At 39.9% G+C, this 23683-nt stretch overlaps 2 protein-coding genes across 5 annotated transcripts in view; one reads left to right on the forward strand and one right to left on the reverse strand.

Moving 5' to 3' along the window:
* LOC122556552 (heat shock 70 kDa protein 4-like) overlaps window positions 1–9075 on the reverse strand; it is a 72049-nt gene extending 62974 nt beyond the window's left edge. The window contains exon 1 of the mRNA XM_043703337.1: window positions 8769–9075. Within this exon, the coding sequence (XP_043559272.1) occupies window positions 8769–8875 (107 nt within the window). The 5' untranslated portion in view covers window positions 8876–9075. The remainder of the gene's footprint in view (window positions 1–8768) is intronic.
* Window positions 9076–9182: 107 nt separating this feature from the next.
* Window positions 9183–23683, forward strand: part of rnf14 (ring finger protein 14) — a 41113-nt gene continuing 26612 nt past the window's right edge. The window contains exons 1-3 of one of the 4 annotated variants that reach the window (XM_043703341.1): window positions 9183–9474; window positions 16977–17138; window positions 17250–17398. In XM_043703341.1, the coding sequence (XP_043559276.1) occupies window positions 16985–17138; window positions 17250–17398 (303 nt within the window). In that variant the 5' untranslated portion in view covers window positions 9183–9474; window positions 16977–16984. Of the gene's footprint in view, window positions 9525–16976; window positions 17139–17249; window positions 17399–23683 lie in introns of those variants that run through there. The other 3 variants (XM_043703339.1, XM_043703338.1, XM_043703340.1) reach the window with 3 other exon arrangements.

Below are 23683 nucleotides of genomic sequence, written 5' to 3' on the forward strand. Positions count from 1 at the left end.
CTAAGATAGGAATTAATCTGCTTCAAGTGAGTAAAAAAACAGGAACCTCGATTATCTGAAGGACATGGGTGGGGAGTATTTAGTTTGGTTAATCGAATTCTGGATAATTGAATGCCAGATAATAGTTTAGCCAAGCATCAGAACCTTGCGATCTTGCCAGGTAATCGAGGTTCTTTATATCAATTTTCACGGCCAAAACCACCAAAAGTGACCTCAAAAACCAAAAGTGACCTCAACACTCAATGCAGCAAGCGCATAGAGTGAGAGTTCTACACCGAAGGGTCTGTTTCCATGCTGTACATCTCTATGATATGACCAATAGAAAGTGACCTTGATGGACCATGCACTTGTGAAGCAAAGCAAAGGACTCAGTTTCACAAACTATTCTTCAATTTGGTTCTATTTTAATTAAGTGGCAAAATCAAAGCAAAGCATTCAGTGGAATCCCGCAGTCCCAAACAGCCAACAGCACAGTGCATCCACCCAGCAGGATGAGTGACAGCAACTAGATGTGGACACATGGTGGAATGACACTTGGGGTTCAGGTGCAAACAGGTGTTTTCAACAGGGTTCTCCATTTGCGCTCAGATCATGCCGAAATTTCAGGCACTGTCCGAAACAGACAGTGCACAAAAGAGGCAAAAGTTACAATATTTTTCAAGGGTGGAATCCCACACATGAAAAGTTGAAAATCTATTCAACACCGCAAATTACGTAATAGAAGCTTAAGTAGATAGAGGGAATAGCTAGATTTTTTAAAGATTAGATTAGATTCCCTACAGTGTGGAAACAGACCCTTCGGCCCAACAAGTCCACACCGACCCTCCAAAGAGTAACACACCCAGACCCATTTCCCTCTGACTGATACACCTAACACCATGGGCAATTTAGCATGGCCAATTCACCTTGACCAATTCACCTGAACTGCACATCTTTGGACTGTGGGAGGAAACCGGAGCACCCAGAGGGTGAATGGGAGAATGTGCAAATTCCACACAGATAGTTGCTGGAATTGAACCTGGGTCCCTGGTGCTATGAGGCAGCAATGCTAATCACTGAGCCACCATGCCATCCCAGGTAAAATATTAATCTAATACATGATAAACTTTAGGAGTGAGGGGAAAGGTAACAAGGGATATTATTTGAAAGAAATGCCACAGCAGAGATACTTAGGGGCATATGTTCACAAATTGTTGAAGGTTGCAGGGCAAATTGTTAAAAATTATTGAACAGTCATATGCGATCTTAAGCTTTATAAATAGAGGCATACAGTAATAAAAGCAAAGTCGTAGCACTGAACCTGTGTTGAAACAACTGCTGGTCTCAAATGGAGTATTGTGCTCAATTCTGGGAACTATACTGGAGGAAAAATGTGAGGATTTAGAGAGGGTTCAAAAATGAATCAAGAATAAGCACAGGAATGAGGAATTTAGAGAAAACAGAAACAGGACAAACTCAACAGGTCTGAAAGGATCTGAGAGATGAACTGAAAGATCACTGGACTAGAAACATTAACTTGGTTCTCTCTCCATAGATGCTGCCAGACCTGTTGAGTTTTTCCAACAATTTCTGTTTTTATTTCAGGAGGTCCAGCACCTGCATTTCTTAGTTTTATTTTAGATCAGACCGTTCTTCTGCTTGGAAAGACAAAGTTCATGAAAGATACGTCCGAGACATGCAAAATCATGAAGTGCCCAGATACTGTTTCTTGCCATCTGCTACCCCCATTTGTGGAAGGAACAGTTGAAAACAAAGATTCTGATCTAAGGTGAATCGCAAAAGAGCAAATATGTATCAAGTGATGAAGTTCTGTAAAACATTGCATGAGAGAGTGTGTTGTGGAGGCAGATTCAATTATAGTTTCAAAGGGAAATTGTTGAGCTAATGATGTGAAGGAATTTACACGCTATGGAAAAGGATGGTATGGGTACATCACATAAACAGAGATTGACACCCTCTACTGAACCCTCTCCAATGATATTCTTCCTATAACTGGGCAACTAGTACTGAACAGTTTTCCTAAAGAGGTCTCATTAATGTCCTATACAACCTCAACATGACTTCCCAACTCCTATACTCAACGGGCTGAGCAATGAAGGCAAGTGTGCCAAACTCCTTTTGTACCACCCTGTCTACGTGTGACACAAACTGCAAAAAATTATGTACCAGAATCCCTGGGTCCCTCTGTTCTCCAAGACTACCCAAGGGCCTACCATTAATCATACAAGCCCTTCTTTTTGCATCTCTATGACAAGATGATCCAGCCAATCAGCACCCTCTTCATGGGCTACATAAAATGGTGCATCTCTAATGAGCTCAAGATGAAAAGCTTCAACTTTTGGTCTCCTTTTAGCAATGTTTAAATTATTCACTACTAAGCATTTATTTATATACTATTTTCTGTAAATATATATAAAGCAGATATAATTGTACTGCAGCTTTTGACCAAACTTAGACCGACAATCCCAACCAGAAACAAATTGCAAATTCTCACTCAATTTCTTTATACCATAACCCAACTTAAAATAGCCATTTCTCATTATAGCTTCATCTGATGAAGAAAATTAGCACAAATCCAAATGCGTTCACATGGTACATTCACCTCAACTTAATTGGTACAGCAGAATGTTAAAGATTCTGAAATAAGAAAAATAAAACACATAGCAACTTGAGCTTTTACATTTGCAATCACAGGAAAGCATATCCAGTAACAAAAACAAACTTTATCAATTACATCTTTGCCATTAATAAATACAATTCGTAATGCTTTGAAGGAAGTGATGTTTGCCTAATAAATTCAATTAATACTGTGAAAGTATGGAACAATCGTGCAATTAGTTTGCTGACTGAATTTTGTCAATAACACCATTAGTCACAAGATTAAAAAAGAACTAGGAGCTATCACAAAGATGAGTCACACACAACCCACTAATAAGGACACCCTTGGAAAACTGTTGTAAATGCCCATGTGACATTTGAGTGCAGTATTTTGTTACAAGCTTTGCAAAGGCAGACTGGAACAGTTGAAACCACATCTTTTAGGATCAGCCAAATGGCACAATTAACTGGACATCTTCGTGCGATTTAAAGAAATTTGTCTTGTTTTGACATGAAAATAGACAAATTATTGTTTTCAATCTCTAAAAGCAAGCACAAAGAAAAGTTCCAATAAAAATGACTAAGTGATGCATACTCATTTACTCAGCTACCTGGAAATCTGTAGTTTTTGAAGTACAGAAAAGACTTTTGGGCCCATATTGCCCACACCAGTCCAAGGTCCACACATTCTAATCATGATTTCCCAGCACATGGCCCTTGGGACTGTGCATCATGGCATTAAGCATTCATCTAAATAGTTCCTAAAATGTCTTCACAGTTCCCCTCTACCACCCAAAACCATCTGGGTGAAAACATTTGCCCTCAATCCCCTCAAAACCTCCTGTTCACCTCCTTAAAACTGTGTCACGTGGTTACTGAGTCCTTTAGCAAGGGGAAATATTTCTCCCTATTTACCTTCAAAACGTTTTTTAAACCTCAGTTAGAACATCTGCTCAACCTTTTTTGCTTGATGGAAAACAAGCCTTGCCCGTGGTGTGTCACCACAGCTGACTCGCTCCAGTCCAGGCAATATCCTGGTGAATCCGTTTTACAGTCAGAGCCTTAGAACATGGAAACAGACCCCTTCGGTTCAACTCGTCTACACCGACACAATATAATAAATGAATCCAGTCTCACCTGACAGCATTTCACTCAAATCCCACTAAACCCTTCTTACTCATATACCCACACAGATGCCTTTTAAATGCTGCAATCGTAGCGGCATCCACCACGTCCTCTGGCAGCTCATTCCATATATGCACCAGCCTCTGCATGAAAAATTGCCCCTTAAGTCCCTTTTAAACTTTCCCCTCTCACTTTAAACTTATGCCCTTTTGTTGCACCCTTCAATGCAATCACATCCTTCCGATTGTGTGGCAATCGAATTGCACACAATATTTCATTATAACAGCTCTTATCTCTTCGCTCTTGTATTCAATAAGTTAACTAATAAGTATCCCATAAGCTTTCTTAACCACCTTTTCTATCTGTTCTGTTGCCATTAAGGATCTATAGACATGCACATCAAGACCCTTGACGCTCTATACTTCTTTAGATCCTATTCATACTCATTTGCCTTGTTAGTCCCCACCAAACTGCATCATCTCACTTTTCAGTATTAAATTCCTTTTTCCATCAACCAGCTTAACACTTTCCCTCTTACCATTTACATTAGTTTCCATGTCATCTACAAGCTTACTAATAATACCTCCTATATTCTATCATTAACGTACACAACAAACAGGAGATCAAGAATCGAACCCAACGGTATGTCTCTTGACAGACCTGGTCACAAAAACGCCATTTGACTGTCACCCAGAAAGCTCTTCAAATTTCACATGATCAATTCATGACAAGGAGGAGCAAATCAGTAATGAAAGTCACACAAGTCGTCAGATAAGGTGGGCAACTGTAAAATTGTTTTGGCAGATATGCTCTGTCAAGGTCCTATTTTGGCCTAGACTGTCCATAAGGCGGCAGGTGGCTCAGTGGATAGCACTGCTGCCTCACAGCACTAGCGTCCCAGGTTTGATTCTAGTCTCAGGCGACTGTCTGTGTGGAGGTTGCACATTCCCCCAGTGTCTGCGTGGGTGCTCCGGTTTCCTCCCACAATCCAAAGATGTGCAGGTCAGGTGAATTGGCCATGCTAAATTGCCAATGGTATTGGGTGCATTGGTCAGAGGGAGATGGGTCTGGATGGGTTGCTCTTCGGAGGGTCGGTGTGGACGTGTTGGGCCGAAGGGCCTGTTTCCACACTGTAGAGAATCTAATCTAATCTCCATGGGAAATTCATGGCACAGAAAGAAACCAAATTGTTGCGTCAGCATGGGTTGAAAATTAAAAAGCAAGCCACTCGTTTTAATTCCATCTTCCAACATGTGTTCCACAATCTCGTAGGTTAAAGTACTCCAGGTACAGATCTAACTTCTTTCAGTGATGTCAGAGTTCCTGCCCCTACCAAAAAAAGGGAATTCCAGATGCCCTCCATTCTAACAGTGAAAAAGTTTTGATCCCTTTGTTCCTTCCACCTGAAGTACCTGGTCCACGACAACTGAGCTCTCCATCAGGAAAAGGTCTTTCCTGACTGCTCAATTCAGACCCTTCAATTAAGGCCCCCTCACCCTCTATTTTAAAAAGGAAGATAACTATCTAATCTTTCTTCATTGTTGCAACTTTCAAGCTCTGGCAAGATTTTTTCAGATCTCCACTGAACTCTCTCCAGGGCAATTCAATCTTTCCTCAATTGCAGAACTGTAGATTCCAGCGGTAGCCTAACCAATTTCTTGAGTTCCATTATTTCACCCCTTCCTTTGAATTCTATGCCTCATCCAACAAAGGAAAGCATTCTGTACGCTTTCTTTACCATCTAATCTTCCTATCCAGCTATCTTCAAAGGACCTTCTGATATGCATCTCAATGCACCTCCTTTTTTTCCCTGATTGAATTCTTTTTGTCACTTTTCTGACCACTCAAGCAGACCACTGATATCATTCTGGGATCGACAGAAATTCTCTTGGTCATCAATTATAAGATCTCATTTTGTGTCACTAAATTTCCCAATCACACTTTGCACAGTTAAGTTCAAATCACTAACTTAAACAGGTGTGCAATACTGAGCCCTGTGGAACATCATAAGAAATTACTTTCTATGCGCAAAGAAATGCATCAATCATTGCTAATTTTGGATTCAACTCACCAAACTCCCCTGTATCCCAATGGCTTTTACTTTACTAGCCAGTCTGCCCCACGAGAACTTTAAAATGCCTTATAAAATTCATGTATATTATCCATTGACCACCCTAATCAATCCTCCTTTCACTGTTGATGGATATTCTCAAACTCACTGGATGATCAGTTTATGTAGAATGCAGCAGATAATAACAGAAATCCTTCAGAGTTGCATTTTAATATGAATCCATACTATACAGCTTCTGATGAGCTGCTTTATGAAAAATAGTTCAGTTCTCCTGTCATCCACACACACATTTGTGACTTCTGCAACAATCACAAATTGCAATTCAAAAGCCTTATTCTTTTAGGAATCAAATCTCCATGATTTCTCTTTCGAACAGCCCACAGATGATTCTCTGAAAAGAAAATTATGGGAACTAGACAATCACTTGCATGATCCCATGTTTCTGCACACAAAACATCTGCATTACCTGATGGAATATAGTTGTTGCTGTTCACAAAAACCATTAAGTGTCTGGAGAGCAACGGTAGCATTACCAATAATGGCCTGGGTCTTTGGGAAGTCAGGAGATTCAAGCAAATGCAATGCCCTCTTGTCAATTTTCTTTGATGCTGCCAGATAAACCCACTTGTTGTATATCTAAACTGGAAACAATTGTGTCCCCTGTGATAACATCGTTAAAGTCGGAGATGTGGATTTGTAGCATTATGCTGTTCTTCATTGCTTTACCTATTATGGAGATGGTTAGCTGTGGGTCAAAATTCCAGATGACAATCCATTAATATTTTACAGATGAAGCAGTCAACTAGCTGGGACTTCCTCGATTTGTTGACACAACCATGTGGGTTAACAGCAGGTGCAATCCGTCATCAACTGATGCAATTTATCTCAATAGAATCTGTTCTATTATCCTCTTCAAAAGAGGAATGGGAAATCCAGACAAATCTGCACTCATTTTGACTGCAAACACATCCATTTCAAAATAACTGTAGATCAAGGTTTCATGGCCATCCACCATGCATCCTTTTTTCCCCAAAAATATTGATAAGCTGATTTTGGATGGTTTTCCAGTTGCACGGAGTAAACTGAATCACGATTTTGTGTCATTGATCTCCATCCACTTAACTTGCCATGATACATGATCATTTGTTTGAAGGGAAAGCATTTATAAATGCATGTTATTAACACTATTGGATATAATGCTAAATGCAGTTTTCAAAAGAATACATTTGGAGAAAATTATATATTTTCTGCAGCAATTGTGTCAGTTACCAGAGGTCTTAGAATTATAAAGACACCCTTCTTGACTTCTACTAACTGTCCTGTTCTTCCCCACACAAATTAAGAGCTGAAACGCACACAAAGGTAAAATCAGATTTCTCTAAATACTTCAGATTCTTTGATAGGACTAATTTATAGGTTATGGTGAAAAGCAGATGTCAACTGAATTGGCTCTGAAATAGTTGACAAGATGCTGTCTTAGAACATAGAGAAAAACCAGCAATTAGCAGTTAGTGCAATTCACGAAAATTCAAGTTCTTGAAATTATCAAAGAAGCAAATTAAATCAAAAATTAATTTGACTGAAGAAAATCTAGGTCTTTAAACATAAGCAATGTGTTTCAGGTAAATGCAAGCAAATTATGCAATTTAAAATTGACTGAGCAATATTCATACAATAAAACCATTTCAGAGACAAAAAGCAAATAAAGATTGATATTGATTTAAAATGCCAATTAACAAACTGCAGCTTACTGCCATTCAGTTGTTGATGCAAGCAATGTGTCAGAAGCTGATCAGTTCAATTTTCTCTGAAGCAGCTTGAAAAATATTAAACTGTATACTGGGAATAACAACAGTTTTAATTTTAAAAACTGCCGTCACAACTTTGATAATTGTGGGGTTGTTTAGCTCGGCAACAAAGAAAAAAAGGAAAACAAACTAGGGAGAGAAAGATGAGACTTTGGAAGCCAAATACTGTGGATGCTGGAAGTTTGATTTTTTAAAATTCCAAAAGTTAAAATCAATCAATATTTATAGATAAGGTCAGAAGTCACATACAATCAGGTTTAATCTAACAGGTTTATTTGAAATCACAAGTTTTCAAAACACTGCTCCTTTGTCAGATTGTCCAACACCAGTACCTCCATTGTATTGACGGACACAAATTCACATTTAGTTCCGAAGAGTGATCACATCAATTACTGAAATAAATTATTCCACTGTAGGATTTGCTCACTGCTATAAGTAGTGAACAATGTAATGTTACATTACCTTCTCAGCAGACACATACTTTGTAGTTATATGTGCCAATCTACGGTCAATAGGGAATTGACAGCAAATATAGTGTAAATATTTGTAATTAAAGTAAAGATGTTTGAGAAGTAGCTATTTCTGTAAACACGGGAAAACTAAAATAGATTTGGAGCAAATACTTCTCATTTCCCCCTTAAAAAATACTTAGCATATTTTCAATGCAGGTGATAGACACTGACAATCCAAAAACAGTAGTCACTTAAATCTGCAATAGTTATAAAACAACAAGATGTCCGTTGAAATAAAAAAACACCCAGAAATTATTAGAGAAACTCAGCAGGTATAGAAACATCTGTGGAAAGAGAAACAAGTTAACTCATTGCCCAGTCCAACATGAGCTCTTCGGAGATCAATGTCTGCTGAATTAAAATACAACCCGTACAGTGTGGCAAAAGAAGCCCGAATACCTCAAAAGGTTTTAAGGAGGGGGGAAGGAAAAATATTGGTGCCAGTGTTCAGCAAGAGAAATTGGAAAGAAAATTCTAGAAGACAAAGTGCATGGGGCAATGAGTAAGATGTCAGTCAGCACCTCCTCCCCGACCGGCCACGCGCTTGCCTTAGCTGGGCGGGCGGGAGGGGTTGGGCACAGAGAAAATAGGCCTCAAACCAACCGGCGCATTCACTCGCCCCTGGGCCGCCCGCGTCGCTCGGCCGTTACTTACGGGGTGCTCCTGTCGCTATATTCGTTGGCGACCGTTTCGATGCCGCCGCCCCTCGCCACGGCCACATAACAGCTCTGGAAACCCACGTCGAAGCCGACCACAGACATCTCCAGGCCAAAGCGCAGACTGCGGATAAACTCGATCAACACTCCGAACCCTTCAGATACACTCAGCCCCCACCCCACCGCCGGTTACTTTCTCTTCTGTCCTAAACTGTGAAAGGGGAGCCGACAAGGATGTCTCTTTTCACCGTCCGTATTACTGCAATCTTTCTGGTGAATGAACAGTCGCCGCTACCTTCTCCTCAACTCACTGCGATGGATTCTCGTGCAGCACCGGCCGGCTCCGATATCGCGAGAATTGGCCCTACATCTCCCCCTCAGGCGTCACACGCTGATGGCAGTGACGTCGATCATTGTGGCGTGCTGACGCATTTGGGCGTTCTCCCGGACGTCATGGGTTAGAGGTTGTGTGGTCTACGTCAAGCAGACTGAAGTGGAGATCTGGGGACGAAGACTTCGCTCTTCCATATTGACACCGGCAACCGTTCTGATATTAGGCGCGACCACCTCCTCCCCGCTCCAGCGTGTATTCAATTTGTTGTGTGTAGAGCTAAGTTGTCGAGCACCGAAGGGGCTGTGGTGTGTCTGAGAGGGCCGCCGGGGGATGCTGGTGGTGTGAGTTTTGGGTCAGTCGCTGGTCTCTGGTGAGTTTCCCCCTGTCGGTCTGACGTGACGGCTGGGATACACCGGGAGGGTAAGGCTGGGCTCTGCCCACCCTCTTGTACACTTTTTTACGGAAATAAGTGCCCCAGATGGGCTGGTACGTATTGGGTCATGGTGCACGGAGGTTGCTATGGTGAGTCCCGGGGTGTGCTGTTTATTGATCATGGTGGAGGTGCTGCTGTGGAGACACCGGCGAGTGTGAGGTCGCCGACTTATCAATCACATTTGCGAGGCAACACGGTTACCGCTCTGGCTTTGCCAAATAGAGTTTAAGGAGCCTGGATTCCTCTCTCACCCCCCCCCCCCCCCCAAATAGATGGTGACAGTGAGCCTTTATTTTGCCTCTTCTCCATCGCAGACTTCACTTTCTGGTTGTCACTTGTTTTGGTTGCAAAGAAATCGCTCATCTGTTTATGATGAGTGATGACCGTGTCAACAATTGTCTCTACTCTTGGAGAGAAACACTTTTTTTTATTCATCCTGGGATGTAAGCATCACTGGCCAGGCCATCATCTATTCCCCATCCTGAATTGGCCTGTTGTTGTACATGTGGTGTAGATATATCTGTACAGTGTTGTGAGGAAGGAGATTCCAGAAGTTGACCCTGTGATAGTGATGGAATGGCAATGTTGGGCTGAGTCAAGGTGTATGTGAATTGGTAAGGATCAGCAGTTGAACAACTTAATATTTGTCCACAACAAAACAGAAATTGCCGAGAAACTGAAGTCTTGTAGTACCAGTGGAGAGAAAGCAGAGTCAGGGTTTGAGTCCAGGGAGCATTCGTCAGAAATAGTTTCAGATTTCCAGCATCCACAGTTCTTGGTTTTACTTTAATATTCATCAAAATGTTTGTCATAATGTTCAGTAGCAACTTTCAATGTATTTTCAAGTTAAATTTAGTGTTGTTGAAGAAGTCACGTTTTGTTGAACCTTTTCACCTTGCATTCACCAGGACAACTTTCAAGAATAACAATTTGAGGGGAAGCCAACATTAATAGTGTACAAGGGGGATGTGCGAGGTTGGCAAGTAGTCTATGGTAGATGTGTTACATTGAGAATGCTCCTATTGCTGATTGACAGTTAACTGCCAAGCTTGTTTAAATGTTAAACTGGGTAGTTTGGCTCTGCCCTAAAAGTGAATCAGCAAGTAGGTTTCACCTATCTTGTTGTGTTAAACAAACACCGTGTTCTATCTGGTAAAAACAATGACTGCAGATGCTGGAAACCAGATTCTGGATCAGCGGTGCTGGAAGAGCACAGCAATTCAGGCAGCATCCGAGGACAGGCAAAATCGACATTTCGGGCAAAAGAAGGGCTTTTGCCCGAAATGTCGATTTTGCCTGTCCTCGGATGCTGCCTGAATTGCTGTGCTCTTCCAGCACCACTGATCCAGAACCGTGTTCTATCTGCCTAATTTCAATAAAATGTAACTGTCAACTGTCATTCAGCATTAATATGTGTGTTCTCCACAGCAACACCTCTATCACTTAACAAACGACTTGCCAAATAAACAGCACTGCCCCTTTTGCAGCGTAAGTGTTAATTTCACCTTGAATGGTATTCTTACGAATTGTCGTGATGAGTACAAGATGAAAAACTTTGAAAAGACTTTGTTTTTCAGCAATTTTTTAAGTCTGTCAAGTCTCTTGGACTTGATGGTCTCCATTATATGGTCCTAACATAAGTGGTTGTAGAGATAGTAGAGACAATGATTTTACTCTTTTTTTAAAAAAATCCCTTGATTTTGGAATAGTCCTATCAGAATGGAATTCCACAAGAACCAATGAATTAGGTACAGCAGTAGGCCACTGCTTGGAGCCTATCTTTCTTATGCAAGGGTGATGGTTGATATAATTACTCCCGATTCCTACCAACCCTGATAACGTTTTTGCTCCCTTATTCATCAAGACCTCTACTTAAAAAAAAATTCAAGGACTCTACTTTCACTGCCTTTTAAGGGAGAGAATTCCAATCAGTTTGGAATCTCTCTTGAGAGGGATAAGAAAATCTCAAATATTAAATAATGAGCCTTTAGTTTTCAGTTGTGACTTGTATATCTGGACTCTTCCCAAAAAAAGGAAACATCTTTTCCATTTACCCCCTTTAAAAAGCCTCTTGTTTATCTCTTAAATCATCTCTTACTCTTCAAAACTTCAACTTTCTTGCAGAAAGGAGGAAGACAGAAAGCAAAAAAATACAGGTCAGCTAATCTTACATCTGTCGGTGGGAAAGTTACATTTATAAAAATTACATCTGTTGTGTTGTTGGAATTTCTGGGTGGACAATTGTGGTAGTGATTGCTGACCTTGAGGAATTCCAGATTCTTATTGAATTCATTCTGCATCGTCTGCCATGGCAGTATTTCAACCCAGGATCCTAGAACATTACTTGAATCTCTAGATTAATAATCTAGCCATGATAACATGAGGCAATTGTCTTCTCTTACTTGAGAATGATCAAATTTTCAGATTCCAAAAAGCATTCAATAAAGTGACACAAATGGTTACTACACTAGAGTGGAGCCCGTAGTGTTGTTCTAGATTCATAAGGATAGAGGATAAGTTAGTTAATGAAAATTGGCATTGGGATAAATGGATCACTTTCAGCTGGTCAGACTGTAACTAATGAGACTTCATAATAATTGCTTCTGGGATATCCAACTGTTTACCACGTTAGGATCTGACCAATTGATGTCTCTACTTGCTTAAAAAGGTAATGTCTTCCCAATTTGATATGGGGAGAGAGCGTGAGGAAGCCAATTGATATACAGATTTCACTATAAATCCAGAAATATGATCAGATGTGTTTGTCATCTGGTCTCCTTGTGGTCTACAGGTTACTAAGGGATGGAGAGGAAACCAAGTTGATTTTTTGACATTCATTCACAGGATATGGGCACTGCTGTCTTGGCCAGTATTTCTTGCCCAGTCCTAATTGCCCCAGGGCAATTAAGAGTCAGTCATGTTGCTGTGGGCTTGGATTTAAATCTCGGCCAAACCAGGTAAGCATGGCTGTTTTAGTTCTTTTAAGAACATTAGTTCACCAAGGTGGGTCTTCTCAACAATCAACTACAAGGTTCTCTTTGGACTATTAATTTCAGAATTTTCTTCAAATTCCACCATCTGATACAACCCGGATCCTCAGAGCATTACCTAGGCCTCTGGATTGATAGCATTAAAGTCTCACAATAGAGAAACAGCCTTCTGCCCAGCGTGTCTATGCCAAACAACCACATTAATCCCATTTACCTGCACTTGGTCCATAGCCTGTTAAGCCCTGCCATTTTGAGTGCTCATCAGTCGAACAATACCATTAGGCTATTGCCTCCCTTCTCTGTTGGAATTAGCCCAGACTGCACAATAAAGAGATAAAAATGTTGGTTCTATCATTCATCATGGAGACCTGAGTTCATGCTTTGAAAGAGGATGGAAGATTTGCTGAGCTTGAGGCTAGATGAAGAAACCACTACTGTATATTGTGTACCTTCAATTTGAGACAATTCTAGATTTTAAATTAACCAGCTAGGAAAGTAACAGATAAGCAACCCATTAGAAACTGAGAGCAGCTGGGAGCTGTTTGAGACTTTTGATCCCGGGGAGACCGAGAAGGAAGAAAAATTGTTTGTTTCTGTAGTTTTGTATAAGTTGTTTACTCAAGGTAATATTTTTAGTCATAGCTTTCAGTCATTTGATACAGTTAAAGTTTTTTTAAATTTGGAAAGAATGACTCATCATTGTTTCCAATAAGCTTGAATTCCTGATTAGGAATTGTCAATCACCGTGGAGTTGGTCTCAAAATCTATAATGACTTAGATGCAGGAGCCAAATGTATTGTAGCTCAATGAAGATAGATAGGAAAGCAAGTTGTAAAGAGGATGTGGTGTGAAAAGATAAATGGACAGGTAAGTGAGTTGGCAAAATTTTGCAGATGGAAAATAATAGAGAAAATGTATGCTCATTCACTTTGGAAAGAACAGAAAAGGGGAATGGAGAGATGCAACAAAATACTGCAGTACAATGGGAACTGGGTGTCTGTACACGGAACAAAAGTATGCAGATGCAGCAAATAATCAGGAAGGCAAATGGTAAGTTGGTGTTCACTGGAAGGTAAATAAAATTTAAAAGTAGGGGAGTCTTGAGACAGATAGCCCAAGGATTTGATGAACAGTGTCCAGTGTAAGGTATATTCTTTCGTCCTCGAGATTTGAGAAAGGATGTATTTGCATTGGAAGCAGTCCAGAAAACTGCTGCAGAGAAGATCCTTGAGGTTGATCCTTGGGCAGAAGGAGTTGTGATAACAGCCCAACCCATGGTTGACCTTTTTGATCTGGATTAGTGGCGCTGGAAGAGCACAGCAGTAAAGGCAGCATCCAAGGAGCTTCGAAATCGACGTTTCGGGCAAACGCTCTTCATCAGGAATGAAGGGCTGGTTTCCAGCATCTGCAGTCATTGTTTTTACCTTTTTGATCTGCTGATTGAGGCCCATAAGTAGGGCGATGATATGATATCTTCATTCTTTTTATGTATTATTTCTGCTATTAATATAGGCACAGATGTATGGCACCTTAAAAAAAAAACAACAAATTACTATTCTATTTGTTTCCAGGATGTCAAAACCTATATGAACAGTTGATTAGAAATACCTACAAAATAGAGCAAATGAAACCTGGCGTTTAGCGCTCCATTACTCTACACTCATCAGCAAAGTTTGGAAGGAATCATCAATGATACTCTCAGGCTGCACTTCTTTATCAACAAACTATTCACGAACACTCAGTTTGGAATCCGTTAGGGATACATTGTGCCCGACCTTTGCAGCATTGGTTTAACCATGAACTGAACTAATATCCAGACTCCCCAAAGCCTGTCCACCATGCAGTCATGTAGCATGGAAAGATACCCTTTGGTCCAACTCATCAATGTCAACCAGATATCCCAATATTTGGCCCATCCCATTTACCAATATTTGGCCCATCCCCTCTAAACTCCAACAAGGTGCAAGTCAGGAGTGTGGTGGAATACTCAACTCCACTTGCTTTGATGAATGCTGCTCCAACCACACTCGTGAAGCTTGATACAATCAAGGCCAAAACAGCCTGTTTGATTGGCACCACGTCCACAATCACTGACATTTGATCTACAGGATGCCCTGCAGAAATTGCTCCCTGGATCGCATCTTCCAAATCTATACTCAATACCATCTAGAATGATAAGACTGTTAGGCACATAGAGTATCATGACATACAAGTTCACTCCAAGCCCCACATCTTCCTGATTTGCAAATATAGCACCATTCCTTTTCTCTTGCTGGAACTCTTTCCCTAATAGAATCATGGGTATCAAAATTGTTGACAGTCCACACTCATTCTGTTGGCTTTGCTGGTGATAAAGATCAAAAGTTAAAATCCGGGTAGTTTTTTTTCCATTCACTTGCTATTGCATGATTCTCAAGGAAATGTACTACTCTTTGCTAATCATGATTGATACTAGCTCACAGAATGGCCACTGCAGTTATAGTGTGTGTTTGTGAGATTTGCATAGTTCAATCAATCTATCAAATAGCTGTTACAGATAATTCATATCAGAAAACAACATAAAGCATCACCCATCAAGTCAATCAGATTTTATTTTGCTGAGCTTCCAATCTGTCAGACTTCCTATGAAAAGTAAGTGATTGAAGCTGAGTGCAGTTTGTTATTTTGCTGTCTATACACATCTGCTCAAGCCAAATTTAAGGTTGTTCAATTTATTTCCTAATAGCATCTTTCAACCCTACAAAGAAACTAGATTCAAACTTATGCTATAGTAATAAGTATTTATGTTGAAACTGCTGCATAGCAATGTGCATTTTCCTTCCCATCGTAAAAATTGTCAATAGATGAAACTCATTCTAATCATTTTGCTCAGATGGGATTACTAATCGATTCAATCGATAATTGCGCAAAGTCAACGAATGTGTCAACTTTTACCTTTGCTGCATGAATGTTATGCTAGAAATGTTTGGAAATTGTCGTTTTTGTGTAAGGTAGAAGAAACCAAGAAATAGGTGTAAGTCATACAACATTTGGAATCTACTCACTATTCATTTGGGGGGCGGCACGGTGGCACAGTGGTTAGCACTGCTGCCTCACAGCACCAGAGACCCGGGTTCAATTCCCGCCTCAGGCGACTGACTGTGTGGAGTTTGCACGTTCTCCCCGTGTCTGCGTGGGTTTCCTCCGGGTACTCCGGTTTCCTCCCACAGTCCAAAGATGTGCAGGTCAGGTGAATTGGCCATGCTAAATTGCCCGTAGTGTTAGGTGAAGAGGTAAATGTAGGGGAATGGGTCTGGGTGGGTTGCGCTTCGGCGGGTCGGTGTGGACTTGTTGGGCCGAAGGGCCTGTTTCCACACTGTAATCTAATCTAAATCATCGTGAAACAAAGAATTATGGATGATGGGGATCTGAGAACAGTTCTGAAGAGGAATTGCCAGATTTAAAATGTTAACTCTGTTTCTCTCACCATCCCATAAGGTCACCTTTTATCTTAAAATTCAACTCTACTAATTTTTACTTCCCTTAATTCCTGTAGAATGTAAAAGTCTATCATTCTCAGCCATAAATATTCTTGATAATAGGGATAGAGACTTCCAAAGATTCACAATCTCTAGATTAAGAAATTATTCCTCATCCTAATCCTAAATGGTTGATCCCTTCTTTTAAGGTTATGTACCTGTAATTCTTGGTGCTCTAGCCAGGTTGTCCAATCGCTCAGTATCCAGACTGTCAAACCCTCTCAATTTAATCTACTTCAATAAGATCATTTTCAATTTTTTTCAATACTCCTCTAGAAAATTTAAATTTATTTTTCTCAAGCCTCTCCTCATAGGATAATTTCCTCATCGTAGGAATCCATCTAAAGTATCTTTGCAGCACCTACAAGATATTATATCATTCTTTCAATATGGAGATCCCAACTACACAGACTAGTAAAACTCAGTAGAATTTCAAAAAGACTTCTGTACTCTGTATTTCATTTCCCTTGTAACACATGGCAAGACAAATCTTCTGAATATTAGTATTTGGTAGCTTTTTGCCAGCTTTCAAAGAAAATCCAGGCTTTCTAGTTTTCTGGAATGACCTCCCATTTATCCACTTTATATTCCATTTGTCACCACCTTACCACTCATTTAGCTTGTCTATCAAAAACCTTTTTGGGGGGGGTGGGAGGGGCAACATACTTGATTGTGATGTCATTCCACTACAAGGGGTTTTCACTCAGACGGTTTTCCCATACTTAAATTGCTTGATTTGTTTTCTGGAAAGTTTTCTCTCAACTCTTCTACCAAAAATGTTTCTGTCCTTTCGGTTAACAATTGCACATGAACTAAAAGTGAAGATGTGTTGAAAATCTGATTCTAAGGTAGCTACTTGCAACTTTTAAGAATTTATTTGGTACCAGCTCTCACTTTGTTTTTTAAACAAAAAAACTTGCTCAATTCTCAGGAATCTAAATGTCTGCCAGAGATAGAGAAGAGCAAGAAGACGAACTGCTAGCTCTTGCTAGTATTTACGAGGAAGATGAATTTAAAAGGGCAGAATCTACGCCAGGTGGAGAAATAAGTATATGTTTGGAGTTGCCACCAAACTTCAAAATACATGTCCAAGGTAAGTAGACCTGATGATTTATGTTGTAATTGTAAGGTTTGAAATGCATGCTGGTTAGCAAATTTTAACACAAGTTCTTTCTGATAATGAGAACTACTTTTCTTGATTCAGGTGATGAAAAGCAGAATATAAAAGACCTGACTGAATATGCAGTTTCTTTTCTGCCAGCTCTTGTGCTGAAGTTCGAGCTACCTCCAGATTATCCATCGTTTTCAGCTCCTAAATATACCTTGAGCTGCAGGTGGCTTTTCCGAACTCAGGTTTGCAGTTGATTCTTCTTTTTATTGAAAGAAACATAAAGGTTTTTGGAAGGGTACAGTTAAAATAGCAACTCAGAGTAAATTACAACAGTGCAATGGGATGATAAAAGTGCAAAGAAATTTGATTTCATTCTTGCTTTGTCACTTTGTTTACAATGAACCTTGATTTTCCGGAATATCATAGTGTAATTTAAAAGTATCACTGATATTTAATATGAATGTTACAAAAAAAGTGTATGGCTAGTAGTCAAATCATTAATTTTCTATTGTGGCACAATTCAGCTTGATAGTCGCTCATGTTAGTAAACCCCTTTACCAATGCTCAAGTGCTCTCTTTGCTGTTTGGAATGTGTGATATAAGACAGCAGTGCTTTTTAAGTAGACATTTCTTATTTTTCAGTTTCTCCCTCCATTTTCTGAGTATAGTTACTTGATAACTAACCGACCTATGACGAGCCACATATTGGAATCTAAAAGTAGGGAGGTTTTGCTATGGTTTTATAATGTACTGGTGAGATCTACAAAATCCATTTCGTTTTTTTAAATTTGTGTTGTGCAAGCCAGCATGGTTAAAGTTGTGATATAAGAACAAATGTTCCACCCTTTTGAAGTGACTGCTGAAGTATTTCAATCTGTCATTAAATAGTTTAATGGTCATTGCTGTGCATTTTGCTTAGTTTTTCAGTAAGAACAAGTCCAAGAAGGTGAATCAGTTTTCTACAGTGCTGCCATGGGTTGCTTCCATACAGTCAAAGCAAAGGATGGGCTGTTGACAGTAGAGCTCTGACCAGAGCTAGAATTGTGCCATTATTCAGATGGAGTGCAGCTTTGTGAGGACTAGGCACTTGCAATTTTGGGAGCAGGTTGATTCAACTGGAATAGAGACCCAATAAGTTAGGACATCTGAGCTTGAAAACTTAGTGCCGGTGCCAGTTTGATTAGATGAAAAGGCTAAAATTGGGCTGGTAATTCGGCACTTGTGAGCAGTGGAATCGTGGGAATGCAGTCTTGGGAGAAGCAATCGAACCACCAGGATATGAACAATCATTGAAGCAGCTTTGAGGAAGTGTTGGGTACGTTTGTAAAAGAGACAAAATTTTAATGAGATTCAGTGACCACATTATTACTGTCTGGGAGGGTTGTTGAAAATCCAAGGGATCTGATTTGACCACATGTATTATTTGACATACTCTTGGGGTAAGTGAGCATAGCTTGTTAGTCTGTGTTTATTCTGGATGTTATATGAAAGTTTTATATACACATTTGGTTTCTTATTTTACTTTTCTAGTCTTGCATAGTAAAGTTTGTTTGTTTAAAACTTATGGCTTTTTTCTCTTAAATATCTGGGATTTCAAATTTATATTTTAGATTAAAAAGTTACTAATCCCTAATCTAATTGTAACACCTGCAATTGTAATTTGGAAGTGTTTGCAGTCCACAAATGGAGAACTGTGTAAACATTCGTTCTTGTTATTTAAGAAAGTAAATGTTTGCATTAGAAGCAATACAGAGAAGGCTGACTAGGTTGATTCTTTCAACGAATAGGTTGCCTTATGAGGAAAGGTTAAACAGTTGGGCCTGTGTACTTGAATATTTAGAAGAATGAGAAGTGATGTTATTGAAACTTGTACAATTCTGAGAGGATTGACTGAGCGGATGCTGATAGGATTTTTGTCCTTATGGGAGAGACTAAAACCAGGGAAAACAACTTAAAAGTAAGGTGCCTCCCATTTAAGGCAGATAGGGAGATGTTTCATTTGAGGGTTGTTAATCTCTGACATTTCTTCCCAGAGTGTAGTGGAGGCTGAGTGAAATAAATCTTGACTTTCAAGGATTTTGAAGGATATGGGGGTAAAGAGAAAGTGAAGAACATAATCAAATTCTGTCAAATGGCACAGTAAACTCCAGAGGCCGAATGGCCTACTCCTATTCCACATTTCTGTTTGTGTGTGCATTAATTTGTTAAGCATGCTGAGAAATGTTTATTTTGATTGTCAAAAGATTCTCCCAATATTTTTGTTTTAAAATTCTGTGAATTTTTTTATGTTCTGGAGAAATATTGGTGTTTCCTTTCTGAATATATTGCCAACATTATGATGTTCGTGCTGTTTTGGTATGAATGATTCGACCACGTGGGATTGTAAAATTAATACGTGATGTAAATTGTCTGCCTGAGAATTGATCAATGACTCATTGAAACATTCCATTTAGAACTGAGTAAAGAATTGTCTGAAGCACAGCTTGTAAAGATCTGCAAATAAATCTCTTAAAGTTAATGAGTTTAACAGTTTACATTTAACCCTCTATAGTAGTTTCATTTTTTTGTTCTGAGGCTCTGCTCTTTTTTGCTGGCAGAAGAAAGTGTTTACTTCCATCCTTGCTCCCCAGATTCTCCAGTTTGCTTTGCCATGTAAACCAAGATAGCCACTGGTGCAATTCCAAATTCCTATTGAATTAATGGCCAGCGTTAGGGTGGTGGTAGCTTTCTAAAATTGACTTAATCTTCCCTGGTTTATATAGAAAGAAATAGTCATAGAGATGTACAGCACGGAAACAGACCCTATGGTCCATGCCGACCAGATATCCCAACCCAGTGTGGTCCCACTTGCCAGCACCTGGCCCATATCCCTCCAAACCCATATTCATATACCTATCCAGATGCCTTTTAGGTGTTGCAATTGTACCAGCCTCCACCACTTCCTCTGGCAGCTCATTCCACACACGCACCACCCTCTTCGTGAAAAATGTTGCCCCTTAGGTCTCTCTTATATTTTTCCCTTCTGACCCTAAACCAATGCCCTCTAGTTCTAGACTCCCAGACCCTAGGGAAAAGACTTTGTCTATTTATCCTATCCATGCCCCTCATGATTTTATAAACCTCCTATAAGGTCACCCCTCAGCCTCTGATACTTGAGGGAAAATAGCCTTAGCCTGTTCACCCTCTCCCTATAGCTCAAATCCTCCAACACTGGCAACATCCTTGTATGGGTGGCACAGTGGTTAGCACTGCTACCTCACAGCACCAGAGACCCGGGTTCAACTCCCGCCTCAAGTGACCTGTGTGGAGTTTACACATTCTGCCCGTGACTGCGTGGGTTTCCTCCCGGGTACTCCGGTTTCTTCCCACAATCCAAAAATGTGCTGGTTAGGTGGATTGGCCATGCTAAATTGCCCATAGTGTTAGGTGAAGGGATAAATGTAGGAGAATGGGTCTGGTTGGTTGCGCTTCGGCGGGTCGGTGTGGACTTGGGCCGAAGGGCCTGTTTCCACACTGTAAGTAATTTAATCTTAAAAAAAATCTTTTCTGAACCCTTTCAAGTTTCATAACATTCTTCCGATAGGAAGGAGACCAGAATTGCACACAATATTCCCAAAAGTGGCCTAACTAATATCCTGTACAGCTGCATCATTCTCTGCTCCTATTTTTCTTTAATCTTTGAACATTAGTATGAGTAGAAAAAGACACGAGTAATTATTTTTACTCTCCTACCTCTGTGAGTAATAAGTAGACTGCAGAAAAACTATTTTTAGCCTTCTATGTTAAGATTGGACATGAGAGTTTCATAAACAATGGAATTGTGGCTAAATAGGAGTCATTAGCTTTAAGAGGGGGTGAAAGGAGAACATTTCAGAAACAAAAGGAAAGCAAAACCTTTACATCAGAGGTTTTAAAATAATATTAAAAAAGAGCTAGTGCTGTAAATCATAAATTTCTTGCACTAAGGTGAAATGTAGAGATTTCTAAATTCTAAAATATGCCTTTTTAAAGTTCTGAGGGAGAGTAGAAGGCGGTATTTCTGTCAGAGTACCACTTGGCATGTTTTCAGTTGAAGAAGGGTGATTTGATCGTAATGTTTAAAGTTATGCCTGAATAGAACCGAGCAGATGAGGAAAAGTATTTCCAGGAGGTTAGAATGAGAGTCATAGAATAGAATGTTCCAGTATAGAAGGAAGCTATTGACCACATCTGGAAAAAGTTGTCCAGAATAGCAGTCCTACAAAGCTTCTGATCAGCTTTCCACAGGTAATGTCTGATTGTCTTTTGTTAGTTCCTCTTGAATCTGACTCTCCACCCTTACAGGTATGATCAGCATGATCAACTTGACCTTTTTAAACGTGATTTATGACCAAGCAGGAGAGACTTTCACCCACAGTATTTTTAGAGTTAGTGAATGCAGTTTGAGGGTTTGTAATTTGTATGATAGTGGCATGCCTTTTGAGACCTGAAGTGCTACCCATTGAAAGATAAACCGCCCATTTCCATGTTGAAGTTTGTGTAATCCCCAAACAGATCTAATGATGAGTGAAAGCATGCTGAATAAAATTTGTTGGAAATCACAGCAGGTCAGGCAGCATCTGTGAAGAGAGAGCAAGCTAATGTTTCAAATTTAGATTACTCTTGCAACGTTAGTTTGCCCCCTCTTCACAGATGCTGCCTAACCCATTTGTGATTTTCAGCATTTTTCTATTCAATACAGATTCTAATTTCTGCAATAATTTGCTCCGTGGAAGTAAGCTCTTGTGAATTCACCAAAATCTACACTTGATTTGAATGTAACTTAATAGTAGAGTGCAGGAGTTAAGCACTTCAAGAAGTTAAATGGAGTAAGGGAAAGAGGTGTCTGTTTGCTTTAGCTAAAATTGCTTAACCTTGAGGAATTGACTCTTGCTGGTTGACTCTTAGTGGAGAAGCTGGTTAATTGGTGAGTGTTTGGTAAATGATTAAAGTATATTTAATCTCTAAGGCTTCATATATTAGAACAGTAAGGTAAACGAATGAATAAAAAAGGGTGTATATAATTGTGCTGAATAAAGTAAATATATTGTTCCTTAGCACTAAACAGATGGTCGAGTGGTATTACTGCTAATCTATTAATCCAGAGACCCAGGCTAATGTTTTGGGGATCCACGTTCAAATTCTACCGTGGCAAATGATGAAATTTGAATTCAGTAAAAATTTAGAATTAAGAGTCCAATGATGACCACAAAACCAATGTTTGAAAAACCCTTCTGGTTCACTAATATCCATTAGGGAAGAAAATTGCAATCCTTACCTAGTCTGGCCTATAAATAACTCCACTCTCATGACAATGTGGTTGACTCTTAGCTGCCTTGTGGGTAACAACACCTACTGCATGAATGGGGTTATTTTTTTAAAAAAAACAAAGCATATCATAGTGAGATAGATGATGTATCACATCTGCAACATTTGGAAGTTCTTGGATACTAGTTTGGTCCAGAGCAAAACTGTCTCTGGCAGATGTTTGAATTCCAAGCAAGTTTGGCTCAGTTATAGAGTCATTGAGTCATACGAGGAGAAAGTGAGGACTGCAGATGCTGGAGATCAGAGCTGAAAATGTGTTGCTGGAAAAGCGCAGCAGGTCAGGCAGCATCCAAGGAACAGGAGAATCGACGTTTCGGGCATAAGCCCTTCTTCAGGAATGAGAAAGTGTGTCCAGCAGGCTAAGATAAAAGGTAAGGAGGAGGGAAGCAGACCCTTCAGTCCAATTCAGATGCTGACCAAGTTTCCCAAACTAAACTAGTCCTATTTGTCTCCATTTAGCCCATATCCTTCTAAACCATTCCTGTTCATGTAGTTGTCAAAATATCTTATAAATGTTGTATATCTACCAGCATCTACCACTTCCTTAGGTAGCTCATTCTACACACGAACCACCCTCTGTGAAAACATTGCCCATCAGATACCTTTTTAAACTTTCTCCTCTCACCTTAAAAATATGCCGCTTAGTTTTGAACTCACCGACCCTCAGAAAAAGACATTTGCTATTCACCTTGTCTATGCCCCTCATGATTTTATAAACCTCTATAAGGTCACCTCAACCTCCTACGCTCAAGTGAAAAAAATCCCAACCTATCCAGTCTTGCCTTCTAGCTCAAATCCTTCAGTACCAGCAACATCCTCTGGTAAATCTTGTCTGAACCCTCTCCAATTTAATAATATCCTTCCTAAAACAGGGTGACTAGAACTGTGCACAGTACTGCAGAAGAGGCATCCCCAATATCATGTACAACCTCAACATGATGTCTCAACTCTAAACTCTGAGCAACAAAGGGAAGTTTGCTAAATGTCATCTTAACCACCCTATCTACCTGTGATGCAACTTTCAAAGAGCTATGTACCTGAACCCCAAGGTGTTTCCATTTAACAACACGACTTTGGGCTGTACAATTATCTCATTAAGTCCTGTCCTTGTTTGTTTTAACAAAATACGATACCTTGTACTTATCCAAATTAAACTCCCATCTGCCACTTCTCAGCCCATT

The sequence above is a fragment of the Chiloscyllium plagiosum genome, chromosome 14 (assembly GCF_004010195.1).
Source record: "Chiloscyllium plagiosum isolate BGI_BamShark_2017 chromosome 14, ASM401019v2, whole genome shotgun sequence".
NCBI lineage: Eukaryota > Metazoa > Chordata > Chondrichthyes > Orectolobiformes > Hemiscylliidae > Chiloscyllium > Chiloscyllium plagiosum.